The following is a 14,277-nucleotide window of genomic DNA, read 5'->3' as shown; positions in this document are numbered from 1 at the left end:
AGAACGCATTTACTGATATTGGATTCCAATTCAGGCTGTGTGACGAGCAGCTGTCGTCTCAGAGTCACTATGATTTCGGCCTCCGAGCTCTCAAGAGTGTGCTGATAAGCGCGGGCAACGTCAAGCGTGAACGCATCCAGAGGATCAAAAGGGAGAAACTTGAACGTGGGGAGGTTGTTGATGAAAATGATATTGCGGAGAACCTCCCGGAACAAGAGGCAAGGGTTTTCTTTTCTCTGCGTATGTGTGCGTTTACACGAAAAAAGTTTGAACATTGCGCTTGAAAGTCCTTGTATATACCGTAATTCCCGGCCTACAGAGCGCACCTGGATATAAGCCTCACCCAGTACATTTGTAAAGGAAATACCATTTGGTACATAGGCCGCAGCCGTGTAAAAGCCGCAAGTGCCCACATTGAAACACGAGATATGTCCTAAGAAAGTCGGTACACAGAGGCTTTAACGCTAGCGCTGCCGCGCTATCAGGGCCGGTTAAAAAAAACATACAGGTAAAAATCACTGAGACACGGCAGTAACACGCTAGCGCAGCGCTAACAGGGCCAGACCGCTAAAAGTCACTTCCTCAGCACATATATTCCACCGGTCTCACTCTTTCCTATTCCGCTCAAGTGCCCCCTTGCGGCCATGAGGAAAAAAACGTACAAATTAGCCGCATCACCGCATAAACCAAAGGGTTGAAAGAGTATGGAAAAAAGTCATGACTTAAAGACCGGAAATTACGGTACCAGGTTGTTCCCCCTAAAATTGACATAATTATTAATAATTAATTGGTCTTAATTTTGACCAATTCACATTCAGTGCTCATAATGAATTAACAGACTGAGTGCCACTAGTGGAATTGCATACAATTGCATACCACCCAGTAAGAACAACTGAGTAAGGACATGTAGTTACTCAGATTTTCAGTTTGCCAACTACATATTTTTTTTGCAATGTTTTACAATATATGATTCCAGAGATGATCTCATTCTGACTTTTGCCTCTGTTACTGTAGATTCTGATCCAGAGTGTGTGTGAGACCATGGTTCCCAAGCTGGTGGCGGAGGACATTCCTCTTCTGTTCAGCCTGTTATCCGACGTCTTCCCCGGCGTGCAGTACATGCGTGGCGAGATGACTGCGCTAAGGGAGGAGCTGAAGAAGGTCTGCAAGGAGATGTACCTCACCTACGGTGATGGTGATGAAGTGGGGAGCATGTGGGTGGAAAAGGTAAGCACAAAGACCACCAAACATGATTTGACCCTTTCGGACTAACATTGAAACATTCCTCAGCAGAGGTTTTATTCTTAACCACCGCAGCAGTATAAGCATTTTGAACATTGACACTGCACTTAAACATAAAAATTTAAGAATTGGTTCAATTCAAATTTATTACGTGAAATTTAAATAATGATTGTACCTAAATGTTTGAAAACAAACCATTCTGAAAGGTTAAATACAGATGTATTGCCCCTAAAAGGTGATACACAACTGAGCTGTACTTAACAAATGCATTGTACTGGATTTGAAAACAAAAACAGGTTTTAAGCCAATGTAGCATTATGCAGACTTTAAACAAACTCAGTGATTCTTTCAAACACCACTAGAGAGAGCCCACCTACTGTACCATCACGCCTTGTCAATGCGCAAGTTGACACTACAGTACATATCGAACACAGAAAAATATCATAACATCGCGACATGAAAGTACATCGTGTGTGTTGACTAGTTCTTGAGTGTTCTTATCTTCATTCAAACATCTTTTTAGGTGCTGCAGCTGTACCAGATCACCCAGATCAATCACGGTCTCATGATGGTGGGACCTTCAGGCAGTGGGAAGACCATGGCATGGAGGGTGCTGCTCAAAGCCCTGGAGAGGCTGGAGGGTGTTGAGGGGGTGGCCCACATCATTGATCCCAAAGCCATCAGCAAGGACCACTTGTATGGAACCCTTGACCCCAACACCCGTGAATGGACCGATGGCTTGTTCACGCACATCCTCAGGAAGTGAGTGTCACTTCGTGCTTTTAGTTTGAATCTTCAATGAGCTCTATCAATAGACGTTTTCATAATGTTGTAATCGTCGGCAGGGTAGTAGAAAGTGATACCAAGATAATTTATACATACTGTAATTATGTCCAGCATTCCCCCTTTCAAGCAGGTTGCATCACTTAACATCTTTTTGACTGATAATTTGCCGTTTATGCTATATGTAGAACAGAAGCCTCATATCAACCATTAACTAGCCAATAACACTCTCACTTGCTCTGCTTTGGTCAAATAACATGGAAGGGGATATGAACTATTGGTGCAGTTGGAGATCATTTGTGCCTTTGTGATCCAGAAGTACAGGTCACGTCACGGTGAAAACGTCTGAGTGGTTTTAAGTCTTTTATTTTATTTTATTTTTTTCAAATCCAGGATCATTGACAATGTGAGAGGTGAATTGCAGAAGCGCCAATGGATCATCTTTGATGGAGACGTTGACCCCGAGTGGGTTGAGAATCTCAACTCTGTCTTGGATGACAATAAGCTGCTCACCCTGCCCAATGGAGAGCGTCTCAGCTTGCCGCCAAATGTAACAGCCGCCCATCTCATCTTTTTCTTCTCCTCCTGTCAAATGCAGTATTAAACCTCACCCTGTTCTCTCCAGGTGCGCGTCATGTTTGAGGTCCAGGACCTGAAGTACGCCACCTTGGCCACAGTCTCTCGCTGTGGTATGGTGTGGTTTAGCGAGGATGTGCTCAGCACGGACATGATCTTCAACAACTTCCTGGCGCGATTCCGCAGCATCCCTCTGGATGAGGGAGAGGATGAGGCACAGCGAAATAGGAAGGGCACCGAGGATGAAGAGGAGACTGCTTCGCCCATGTTGCAGGTAATTCTGGATACAATGTGACTTGTCCACAGTGGGATATATTCACTGATTGCCCCCCCCTTTATCTGTTACATGATAGATCCAGCGTGATGCCGCCACTATCCTGCAGCCATACTTCACCTCCACCGGCCTGGTCATCAAGGCCTTGGAACATGCTTCCAAGCTCGAGCACATTATGGATTTCACCCGCCTGCGCTGCTTGGGTTCTCTGTGTTCTATGTTGCACCAGGCTTGCCGCAACGTGGCACTCTACAACAACAACCACCCTGACTTCCCAATGCCCATTGATCAGCTTGAGAGATACATGCAGGTTATTCATCGAGTTCAACATTTGTGAATGTGGAATATGGTGTAAAAATTCAAAGACTGAATAGTTTGAGATTTTCCGAATTATTCCTGCAAATGCAAGTTTGCAAGTCCAAATGATGATGTAATCAAGAATTGGACGCTTGGATCTGCACTGTAGATCTAGCTGTTATGAAAGCACTCTTAACTTTTGGTATTGTTTATCTTCAGAGGTATCTGATCTACGCCGTGCTATGGTCATTCTCTGGCGATGGACGGCTCAAGATGAGAGCTGAGCTTGGGGAATACATCCGCCGCATTACCACTGTGCCCCTTCCTACTGCTCCCAACATTCCCATCATTGATTACGAAGTAGGGTTAGACTCAACAATCACCTGAGATGTGTATCCCTGACTTAGGAGAACATCTTTGTCCTTTCTCCTGCATTAGTTTTTGGGTATGAAGTTCTCAAATTTATATTTCTGTTCAGGTTTGTATTTCAGGCGAGTGGCAGTCTTGGCAGGGTAAAGTGCCCCAGATCGAGGTAGAGACCCACAAGGTCGCCTCGCCAGATGTGGTGGTCCCCACCTTGGACACCGTTCGCCATGAGGCTTTGCTGTACACTTGGCTGGCTGAGCATAAGCCACTGGTGCTATGTGGACCCCCTGGCTCTGGAAAGACCATGACGCTGTTCAGCGCCCTCAGGGCCTTGCCTGATATGGAGGTGAGAGACCATACAATCAGAGAAGAGCCAAATATTTGTTCCCTGTATTTAAATATCTGTCTTGCAAACAGATTTTCCATAAAATGAACTGCAAGGAACATTTTTATTCAATTCGACAGGTTGTTGGTCTGAACTTCTCCAGTGCCACCACCCCAGAACTGCTGCTCAAGACCTTTGACCACTACTGCGAGTACCGCCGTACACCCAACGGCGTCGTCCTTGCGCCCGTGCAGCTCGGCAAATGGTTGGTGTTGTTCTGTGATGAAATCAATCTTCCGGACATGGACAAGTACGGCACACAAAGAGTCATCTCATTCCTCAGACAGGTACGAACCACTGTTTACAAACAAGGCAACACAGCAGCAGTGTCGGTATCCATCACTCTGTTAAGAGCTCTCGTGTCATGTTTTCTGTGCAGATGGTGGAACATGGAGGGTTCTACCGCACCTCGGACCAGACTTGGGTCAAACTAGAGAGGATCCAGTTCGTGGGTGCTTGTAATCCTCCCACTGATCCAGGCAGAAAGCCCCTCACCCACAGGTAGGCTATGTTTTCTATACAATTAAAATACTATTTTTCTGTTGTTAAAAAATAATAATAATAATATAATAATAAAATTGGGTTGATTTTGGGCCCGAGACTTTAATTGAGGATTATTGATTTTTTTTTTTTTTTTTTTTTTTTTTTTTTTTTTATGAGGACACTGAGTTTAGCACTCGGTCAAGGAAGAAATTAAACTTCCAAGTCAAGCACCACTGCATCTTGCAACACAATGTACCTTGTGTGTCCTTTTTGTAGGTTCCTGCGTCACGTTCCTGTGGTGTACGTCGATTACCCCGGCCCAGCCTCCCTCACTCAGATTTATGGCACTTTCAACCGTGCTATGCTGCGCCTCATCCCCTCTCTACGAACCTACGCTGAACCTCTTACTGCTGCCATGGTTGAGTTTTACACCATGTCTCAGGTTAGCTTGGAAATATTGGACACCACCTCAATCAGTCCAACCTTCTTATTGTATAAAAGTTAAAAATACACTTTGTGTCTGCTTTCAGGAACGTTTCACGCAGGACACACAACCTCACTATATCTACTCTCCAAGAGAGATGACTCGCTGGGTGAGGGGTATTTTTGAAGCCCTCAGACCCCTTGAGACCCTCCCAGTAGAAGGACTTATCCGTATCTGGGCTCACGAGGCTCTCCGCCTCTTCCAAGATAGGTTAGCACAAGCTGATGTTATCTTGAATCATCAACCCTGTCCTCTGTTTTGGACGTTTCTCGTGTTTTAATTGTGGTTGAAGTTGTGCTCATTTGTTTCTAGGCTGGTTGGTGATGAAGAGAGAAGGTGGACCGATGAAAATATTGACATGGTTGCTCTGAAGCACTTCCCCAACATTGACAAGGAGAAGGCTCTCAACAGACCCATCCTCTACAGCAACTGGCTCTCAAAGGTAAACTAGTCGAATCGTCCTCCACATCAAACATGCAATAATAACTAAAATGTCTATTTTAATAAACTTGTCTTTTACTTGATTGTAGGACTACATCCCAGTGGAGCAGGAGGAGCTGAGGGACTACGTGAAGGCCCGTCTTAAGGTCTTCTACGAGGAGGAGCTGGACGTCCCACTTGTACTCTTCAACGAGGTGTTGGACCACGTCCTCAGAATTGATCGGTGAGCAAGCCCCACCCCAAGTACAAAATAGACTGTACTGTGCAATTATAAATGAGGAAATCTCAACTGTAAATGTCTTCTTCCAGAATCTTCCGCCAGCCACAGGGACATCTCTTGTTGATTGGTGTGAGCGGAGCTGGGAAGACGACCCTGTCTCGCTTTGTTGCCTGGATGAATGGTCTTAGCGTTTACCAAATCAAGGTCGGTAAAACAGAATTGCACGTTTTCCTCCAGCCATATTGTTGTTGTGTTCATTTATACTGTTCTGTGGGCGTTCAGGTACACAGGAAATATACAGGCGAGGACTTTGATGAGGATCTGCGTACGGTGCTACGACGCTCCGGTTGCAAAAACGAGAAGATCGCCTTTATAATGGATGAGTCCAATGTGCTGGATTCTGGCTTCCTTGAAAGAATGAACACCCTGCTAGCCAACGGAGAGGTAACTTTCTTCGTCAGTTTGTGTGACTATTGAGTTTTTGGAGAGTTCTGTTTTTAAAATAACATTGTGTCATAAAATCCACAGGTTCCTGGTTTGTTTGAGGGGGATGAGTATGCCACACTTATGACCCAGTGTAAGGAGGGCGCTCAGAAAGAGGGGCTGATGCTGGACACCCACGAAGAGCTGTATAAGTGGTTTACCAGCCAGGTTATAAGGAACCTCCATGTCGTTTTCACCATGAACCCCTCATCAGAGGGCCTGAAGGACAGGGCTGCCACATCTCCAGCCCTCTTCAACAGGTAAACCTATTCAAAATGATCAGAATGACACAACGGAGAGACAATTTGTTGTTAAATAACGACTATTTACCCTAGGTGTGTGCTGAACTGGTTTGGAGACTGGTCCACTGAGGCGCTTTACCAGGTGGGCAAGGAGTTCACCAGCAAAATGGACTTAGAGAAGCCAAACTACAAGGTGCCAGACTACATGCCCATCGTCTATGACAAACTCCCCCAGCCACCATCTCACAGGGAGGCTATCGTCAATGGATGCGTATTTGTCCATCAGACACTTCACCAGGTAAAGATACGCTCGGTTTACTGTTTTTATATGCACGGCTGAATATATTGCATTACTCCATTTTATTACAGCACCCCCATTTGTCACATATAATATGCTATAGTATGTGATAATATATTTATCACAAAGGATTGTGCTATGAGCAAGGGACGTCACTTGGTGATGACACAAAGGAAGCGTTTGGCTCGGGAATCTGCTGAATAAAAGGTTATTTAAAAAGTTGGAAATATTGTTTATTAAATAGCACTTGTTACTTACAGGCTAACAACCGTCTGGCTAAGCGAGGCGGTCACACCATGGCCATCACTCCTCGCCACTACCTGGACTTCATCAACCAATATGCCAATCTGTTCAATGAAAAGCGCAGCGAGCTAGAGGAACAGCAGATGCACCTCAATGTTGGTCTCCGCAAAATCAAGGAGACGGTCGATCAGGTACAAAAGTTGTCAAATTTCACTGTTTGGTACTTTCTTCCCATCTGGGCCGCATGCTCGTAATCACACGTCCTCATTTAAGGTGGAGGAGCTTCGTCGTGACTTACGAATCAAGAGCCAGGAGCTGGAGGCAAAGAACGACGCTGCCAATGACAAGTTGAAGAAGATGATTAAAGACCAGCAGGAGGCTGAAAAGAAAAAGGTCAAATTAAACATTTGAGCTTGTGGCATACATTTTTATCTACACTTTGAAACCAGAATTCATGCGACTGCGACTCTTCTGATTGTAGGTGATGAGCCAGGAAATCCAGGAAGCTGTGTACAAGCAACAGGAAGTGATCAAGGACAAGCAACTGAGTGTCAAACAGGACTTAGACCAGGTGGAGCCAGCTGTTATTGAGGCTCAGAATGGTACGTGTATTAAATCGGTTTCTCAAACTGTTTCAACTCAATTTAGAAAGTTTGTTCTTTTCCTAGTTACCATATTTCTTGTACAGACATACTTATGAAACCTTTTCTTACTTCATCTTCACTTTATCACGACCCTCTGCTTTGACATAATCCACACTTGCTGTTCATGTGACGTCGCTAGCCGTTAAATCCATTAAGAAGCAGCACCTGGTGGAGGTGCGTTCCATGGCTAACCCACCAGCGGCCGTCAAGCTGGCCCTGGAGTCCATCTGCTTGCTCCTGGGCGAGAGCACCACCGACTGGAAACAGATCCGCTCCATCATCATGAAGGAGAACTTCATCCCCACTATTGTTAACTTCTCTGCTGATGAGATCAGGTGAAATGAGCGATTATGTGAATCTGTTCGCTAAAGTGTGTTTTTTTTTTTCTTCTTTTTTTCCTTGCCCCTTCTTCTCTCCCCTGTATGATACTTTTGATCCCCCTCTTTCAAACGCATTCCACCTGTCATCTAACTAGCGGTGAGCTCAATTAAAAAGCAGCACCTAATAGAAGTGCGGGCTATGACCAATCCCCCGGCTGCAGTTAAACTGACCCTGGAGTCTATCTGCCTTTTGCTTGGCGAGGAGACGAGTGACTGGAAAAAAATCAGACAAGTTATTATCAGGGACAATTTCATCAGCAGCATAGTCAACTTTTCCTCTGAGGAAATGAGGTATTGACCGGTGTCCCTGCTTTCGTCCGCTCCTTGCCTGATGGACCCACAAATCAGTGAATCAGCACACCAATCAAGTGACACCTTTGTCAGGGGGAAAAAAAATTATACAATGGATGAAAAAAACAAGATAGCTTTCTTCTGTATTTGTTGATGATTGTCATGCTCCTCCTCCTTGAAAATGTATCATGAATTTATGTTAAATTTTCCACGTGATTCATGATTGACATTTATCCTCAAATAGCGGCCTCTGCTCTCACAGTTCCATCCTCAATTGATCCAAATTTGTAGCATTTAAAAAGAAAAAAAAACTTCAAAAATTAATAAATTAAAAAAAAAAAAAACTTAGCCAGCTCATAATGTGGCACAAGTTGAGGATATTTCAAGAAGGGGAGAATTTTTTTCTGGCTCGAACTGCGTTGCATTGTTGATAGAAACTAACAGAAGAACATGCACATACTGTAGAAATGGCTGATGTGAGGCAGTTAATCAATCTACTGTCTCCAATTTACGGACATGAGTGTATCCAACTTTACCCACGCGTGATTTGAGTACTTTCTGCACTTGAGTTCATATTTGCGGCCACTATTTGCGGAAATACTATACCTTCCATATCCCATCTTATGGTACTTAAGTCTAAAACTGGCTTTCTTTTTTTTTTTTTTTTTATCTAGTGACTCAATCCGTGAAAAGATGAAAAAGAACTACATGTCCAACCCGAGCTACAATTACGACCAAGTCAATAGGGCCTCGCTGGCTTGTGGGCCAATGGTGAAATGGGCAATTGCTCAGGTAACTAAACATACAAACATAAAATAGATAATACATAAATAAATAAAATCGGCAAAGTTAGGGAGAAAAAAAAATGTTTTACTAATGGCTGCTCTTTTTACTTTAGCTTAATTATGCCGACATGCTGAAACGAGTGGAGCCTCTGCGTAACGAGCTTCAGAAGCTCGAGGACGATGCCACAGACAACAAGACAAAGGCGGAGGAGGTGGAGCAAATGATCAGGGACCTGGAGTCCAGCATTGCTCGCTACAAGGAGGAGTATGCCGTCCTTATCTCGGAAGCCCAGGCCATCAAGGCTGACCTGGCTGCAGTTGAGGCTAAGGTGAAGAACCCTCTAAATCTGGATCACCTTCCTTCCTTGTTTGCCCAATTGGTTTTGGATTATTTTATTTATTTATTTTTTTTAATTATTTTAAACCTCGACAGGTGAACCGCAGCACAGCTCTCTTGAAGAGTCTGTCCGCGGAGAGGGAGCGCTGGGAGAAGACCAGCGAGACGTTCAAGAATCAAATGTCTACCATCGCCGGAGACTGTCTGCTCTCTGCGGCCTTCATCACATACGCTGGCTACTTTGAGCAACAAATGAGGCAGAACCTGTTCACCACTTGGTCTCATCATCTACAGCAAGCCAATATACAGGTATGATTTTATAACATGCTCTCTTCTAGAAGTTAGGTATTGGGCTTTTGGGAAACCTAAAATGCACTTTAACCTCTACACTTGAACTGAGTTTGGTCTTCTCTAAACTTTTGAACATGCATAACTTTCTTCTGAGAAAACAGCCTCACTGTGGGGAGGTTCTGTTGCATGTTTAAATACCATTTGTAATTGAAAACAGGAAATGTGAATCTTGCCTTTCAGTTACATGTTAGAGAACAGTTAGTGGTACAGAAGCATTGAACAGTTGGATTTTCAAATGTCTCGAAGCGCAAAAATCAGTTCACCAGTGAAGGTTATATTGCATTTTAAGTTCATCCTGAAAGTTCAACCGAAAGCCCAATATCACAACATTTTTGTGAGTACTGTACAACCTTGTCAGATGGTCAGCGGTCTTGCGTTGACATTACATTTCTTCTCCAGTTCCGTACCGACATTGCCAGGACAGAGTACCTGTCTAATGCCGACGAGAGGCTCCGCTGGCAGGCCAACTCTCTTCCAGCGGATGACCTCTGTACAGAGAACGCCATCATGCTCAAGAGATTCAACAGGTAACTCTTTGCTTCTCCATAATTTATAAAAGGGATGTTCAAGGTATGGGCTGATGTCTGTTCTTTAATCCAGTCCACTGAGAATTTAGTCCTGCAGTATTTTTGGGGATAGTTTTAGCATTGTTTTCCATAAAATGTATTAAGTCATTTTTATATTATATTCATTTTTCTCAAATGTATTCAGTTGATTTACCGTAATTCTCGGCCTCCAGAGCGTACCTGGTTATAAACCTCTGTACACGGAAAGAGTTTAACGCTAGTGCGGGGCTAGCGTTAACGCGGCGCTCGTGTAAAACTCTAAACTTTTTCTGTGTACTGTGGCTTATAACCAGGTGCACTAAGGCTAGCGCTCCGCTAACTCTAGCACCGGATCACCGCATAAACCGCAGGGTTGAAAACGTGAGGGGAAAAAAAGTTGCGGCTTGTAGGCCGGAAATTACAGTCCTCTATTTTTATTAAACCCAATACACAGTTGAACTTATTTAAACCTCATGAACAAATGACGTGACCCATAAAATAAAAAGGTTGGCCATTGCTACTTAATAATGGTATTAATCATTCATGGCTTTGTCAAGGTACCCGCTGATTATTGACCCATCTGGCCAAGCGACGGAGTTCATCATGAATGAGTACAAAGACCGTAAGATCACCCGCACCAGCTTCTTGGACGACGCCTTCAGGAAAAACTTGGAGAGCGCTCTGCGTTTCGGAAACCCGCTGTTGGTTCAGGTATTTACTTCTTCTTCGAGTTACTTCTGGCGTAGTGGTTCATTTGCCTGACGTTCAGTTCAGTTCTCACACTGCGACATGCAGATGTAACTATGAATAGATGTGTTTAGCAATATGTGATCTGCGTATTGATTGGTGACCAGCCACGGTATCGTCTGCCTCTCGCTGAAGTCAGCTGGGATAGGCTCCAACTCATTGCAATGCTGAAGAGGTGAATAGAATGGATAGTACCAAGCGAGATACAATTTGACATTTTGTTCTCTAATACAATTTAAATTTAATTGGCACTCATATTATTAGACCTTATTTACTGTATCCGAAACAAGTGGCGGGCAAGAGATCATTGATATAATTGTATATCAACTCATTTGTAAATGTCTTTTTTTTTTTTGTTTGTTTGTTTGTTTTTTTTAAGGACGTCGAGAGTTATGACCCCATTCTGAACCCGGTATTGAACAGAGAGGTCCGCCGAACCGGAGGACGTGTCCTCATCACTTTGGGAGACCAAGATATCGATCTGTCACCTTCATTTGTCATCTTCCTCTCCACACGAGATCCTACGGTAATAGTTGTTGGATTTCTTTTTTTTTTCTCAAAATTGGTTAATAAAATGTACAGTAAAGCCTCATTTTTCAAACATCCCCGATTTTTGAACAAATAGTTTTTTGAATTAAAATTTTGAGATTTTTATGCTTCCGTTTTTGAATGAAAATCGGTACTTGAATGCCACTGAAATAACATACTGCGTGCGGCCAGACCAGCTGACCCACGACGCGCTTTGTTGTGAATTCCCATGCACCGAAAAAATACGGGAAATAACATAATGCGCGCAAGCAGCTGACCCACCCACAAGGCGCTTTATTGTCAATTCGAACTCCTCCGCACTTTTGTTACTAAAAAAAAAAGTTTCCAGGGCTGGAGGCCGAGTCGCTACAGATACGGCAATGCACTCCCAGCCTTGCGTACTCTACTACTAAAGCATACATTTCAAGCAAAAAATAAATATATTTAGTAAATTATTTTATTATATTATTTCGTAAATTATTTTATTATATAAAGAATTTAAACTGTACATGTATTTCTACTATGCAGTTTATTATCAGGAAAAGCTTAAACAAAATGCTTTAAAAAGCCTAATTTTTTTAGGCTTGAAACGCATTATTTCCTTTTCCATTCATTGTAATGGGAAACATCGATTCAGTTTTCAAACAATTCACTTTTCGAACCATTTTCTGGAAGGCATTGTGATCGAGAACCGAGGCATCACTGTATTTAGAGTGAGCCTCCAGTATTATCACCATGGGTGATAGGAACAAGAATCTCTTAATTATGTCGAAATAAAGTATTTTACATACACAATTATTGGTTTTCCCCTCATCTATGACCAATGCGCCACAGCTCTCAGTTCTTTAAATCAAATAAAGCCCTTGAGAATGTAGTTTGTCATATCCCTGTCTGTCAACATCTCAGTCACTCTCACTGGTGTCTCTTCTTCACCCAGGTCGAGTTCCCACCAGACTTGTGCTCTCGTGTGACATTCGTCAACTTCACAGTGACTCGCAGCAGCCTGCAGAGTCAGTGTCTTAACGAGGTGCTGAAAGCGGAGAGGCCCGACGTCGACGAGAAGCGCTCAGACCTACTCAAACTGCAGGGTACGACCCATCCACAACATAGTCGCATAAAGAAACAAGCGGTGGTGCTGAAAGAGATGCTAAATCCATATTTTTTCTTGTCTATTTAGGTGAGTTCCAGCTACGTTTGCGACAGCTGGAGAAATCCCTACTGCAGGCCCTCAACGAGGTTAAGGGGCGAATCCTTGACGACGACACAATCATCACCACGCTGGAGAACCTAAAGAAGGAGGCCGCGGAGGTGACCAGGAAGGTGGAGGAGACGGACATCATTATGGCCGAGGTGGAGGCTGTGTCGCAGCAATATCTGTCCCTGTCGTCTGCTTGCAGCAGCATCTACTTCACTATGGAGGCTCTCAACCAGGTCTGACACTGACACAGGCTTTTACATACTCATGTAGAATTATTAGCCAGGTGGTACGCCTTCTTTCTTTGTCTGTAGATATAAATAAGACTGTATGTAACTTATCAGACTGCTCTATGGGTTTTTTTCTACCTTGAAAAATGTGTTTTTATATTTTTTTCCCCCCTCCAGATCCACTTCCTGTACCAGTATTCGCTTCACTTTTTCCTGGACACCTACCACACTGTGCTATATGAGAACTCCAACCTCAAGAACATCACTGACCACTCGCAAAGACTCGCTGTCATTACAAAGGACCTCTTCCAAGTATGGCATGGAGAAATTGACCGTTTGGCAAGATTTGTTTTTTGTTTTTTTTTAACATGAGCTAATGTTCTTTGTAGGTGGCATTCAACAGGATTGCCAGAGGAATGCTGCACCAGGACCACATCACGTTTGCCATGCTGCTTGCTAAGATCAGCCTCAAGGGAATGACAAGGTCAGTCTTGAAGTAGCCAGTGTTGGATTTATAAGTACTTCAGATAAAATATACTCCTTTTAAACGTTTTCACAGTCACTAATGCACTCTTGGAAATGTATTTAATGGTACAAACAGACAAACACAAAATGAGGACGTTTGCAACCAGCTTCAGTAAGCTAATACTCTCATCCAAACCCTCCCAGAGACAAACTGGCCATGGTCCTGGTGTCACCCACCAGGCAGCACCCACTTTAAAGGCACACAGTTGATCAGATGACTTCTGGCTTGTCCAAATATAAAATAATTGCTTTAAAAAAAAAAAAAAGTACTATCTCTTTTTTATTAATATAGTGCTGTTTCTCTATTGGAAATGTGTACAAATTGCAGTGGTTTGTGGGTGCTGGAAGGGGGCAATAGAATTTCAATTCTTTTCATTAATGAATATTGATTTGAAATAAGAGTAAATTACCGTAATTTCCGGCCTACAGAGCGCAGCTGGTTAAAGACGTCACCCACGACATTTGTAAAGGAAATACCATTTGGTACATGCATACGCCGCAGCTGTGTAAAAGCCGCAAGTGCCCACATTGAAACACGAGATGTTTACAAAGAACAACAGTACACAGAGTTTAACGCTAGCACCGCTGCGCTAACACTAGCACCACGCTAACAGGGCCGGTTAAAAAAAAAAAAAAAAAAAAACACACACACACACCGGTAAAAATCACTGAGACACGTCAGTAACATGCTAGCACAGCGCTAACAGGGCCGGACCGGTAAAAGTCACTTCCTCGGCACATATATTCCACCGGTCTCACTCTTACCTTTTCCGCTAGAGTGCTCCCTTGCGGCTGTTGGGGAAAAAAATGCACAAATTAGCCGCATAACCGCATAAACCGCTGGGTTGAAAGTGTGTGGGGGGAAAAAAGTCACTGCTTATAGGTCGGAAATCACGGTAAGT

General features: G+C 43.5%; 1 protein-coding gene across 1 annotated transcript in view; it reads left to right on the top strand.

The window, feature by feature from the left end:
- dync1h1 (dynein, cytoplasmic 1, heavy chain 1) overlaps positions 1-14,277 on the top strand; it is a 43,573-nt gene that overhangs the window by 17,914 nt on the left and 11,382 nt on the right. The window contains exons 31-62 of the mRNA XM_061844877.1: positions 35-218; positions 1,015-1,227; positions 1,766-2,004; positions 2,419-2,575; positions 2,651-2,875; positions 2,955-3,185; positions 3,392-3,532; positions 3,651-3,884; positions 4,004-4,210; positions 4,303-4,424; positions 4,683-4,848; positions 4,937-5,100; positions 5,203-5,332; positions 5,421-5,554; positions 5,641-5,755; positions 5,834-5,995; positions 6,080-6,294; positions 6,370-6,574; positions 6,835-7,008; positions 7,091-7,210; positions 7,299-7,419; positions 7,601-7,796; positions 8,807-8,924; positions 9,031-9,246; positions 9,351-9,563; positions 10,005-10,132; positions 10,708-10,861; positions 11,277-11,423; positions 12,363-12,513; positions 12,603-12,856; positions 13,028-13,162; positions 13,240-13,334. Coding sequence (XP_061700861.1) covers positions 35-218; positions 1,015-1,227; positions 1,766-2,004; positions 2,419-2,575; positions 2,651-2,875; positions 2,955-3,185; positions 3,392-3,532; positions 3,651-3,884; positions 4,004-4,210; positions 4,303-4,424; positions 4,683-4,848; positions 4,937-5,100; positions 5,203-5,332; positions 5,421-5,554; positions 5,641-5,755; positions 5,834-5,995; positions 6,080-6,294; positions 6,370-6,574; positions 6,835-7,008; positions 7,091-7,210; positions 7,299-7,419; positions 7,601-7,796; positions 8,807-8,924; positions 9,031-9,246; positions 9,351-9,563; positions 10,005-10,132; positions 10,708-10,861; positions 11,277-11,423; positions 12,363-12,513; positions 12,603-12,856; positions 13,028-13,162; positions 13,240-13,334 — 5,466 coding nt within the window. The remainder of the gene's footprint in view (positions 1-34; positions 219-1,014; positions 1,228-1,765; positions 2,005-2,418; positions 2,576-2,650; positions 2,876-2,954; positions 3,186-3,391; positions 3,533-3,650; positions 3,885-4,003; positions 4,211-4,302; positions 4,425-4,682; positions 4,849-4,936; positions 5,101-5,202; positions 5,333-5,420; positions 5,555-5,640; positions 5,756-5,833; positions 5,996-6,079; positions 6,295-6,369; positions 6,575-6,834; positions 7,009-7,090; positions 7,211-7,298; positions 7,420-7,600; positions 7,797-8,806; positions 8,925-9,030; positions 9,247-9,350; positions 9,564-10,004; positions 10,133-10,707; positions 10,862-11,276; positions 11,424-12,362; positions 12,514-12,602; positions 12,857-13,027; positions 13,163-13,239; positions 13,335-14,277) is intronic.

This window comes from Syngnathoides biaculeatus, chromosome 15, assembly GCF_019802595.1.
Source record: "Syngnathoides biaculeatus isolate LvHL_M chromosome 15, ASM1980259v1, whole genome shotgun sequence".
NCBI lineage: Eukaryota > Metazoa > Chordata > Actinopteri > Syngnathiformes > Syngnathidae > Syngnathoides > Syngnathoides biaculeatus.
The sequence above is the reverse complement of the archived record's forward strand: the minus strand, read 5'-3'. Positions and strand labels throughout refer to the sequence as shown.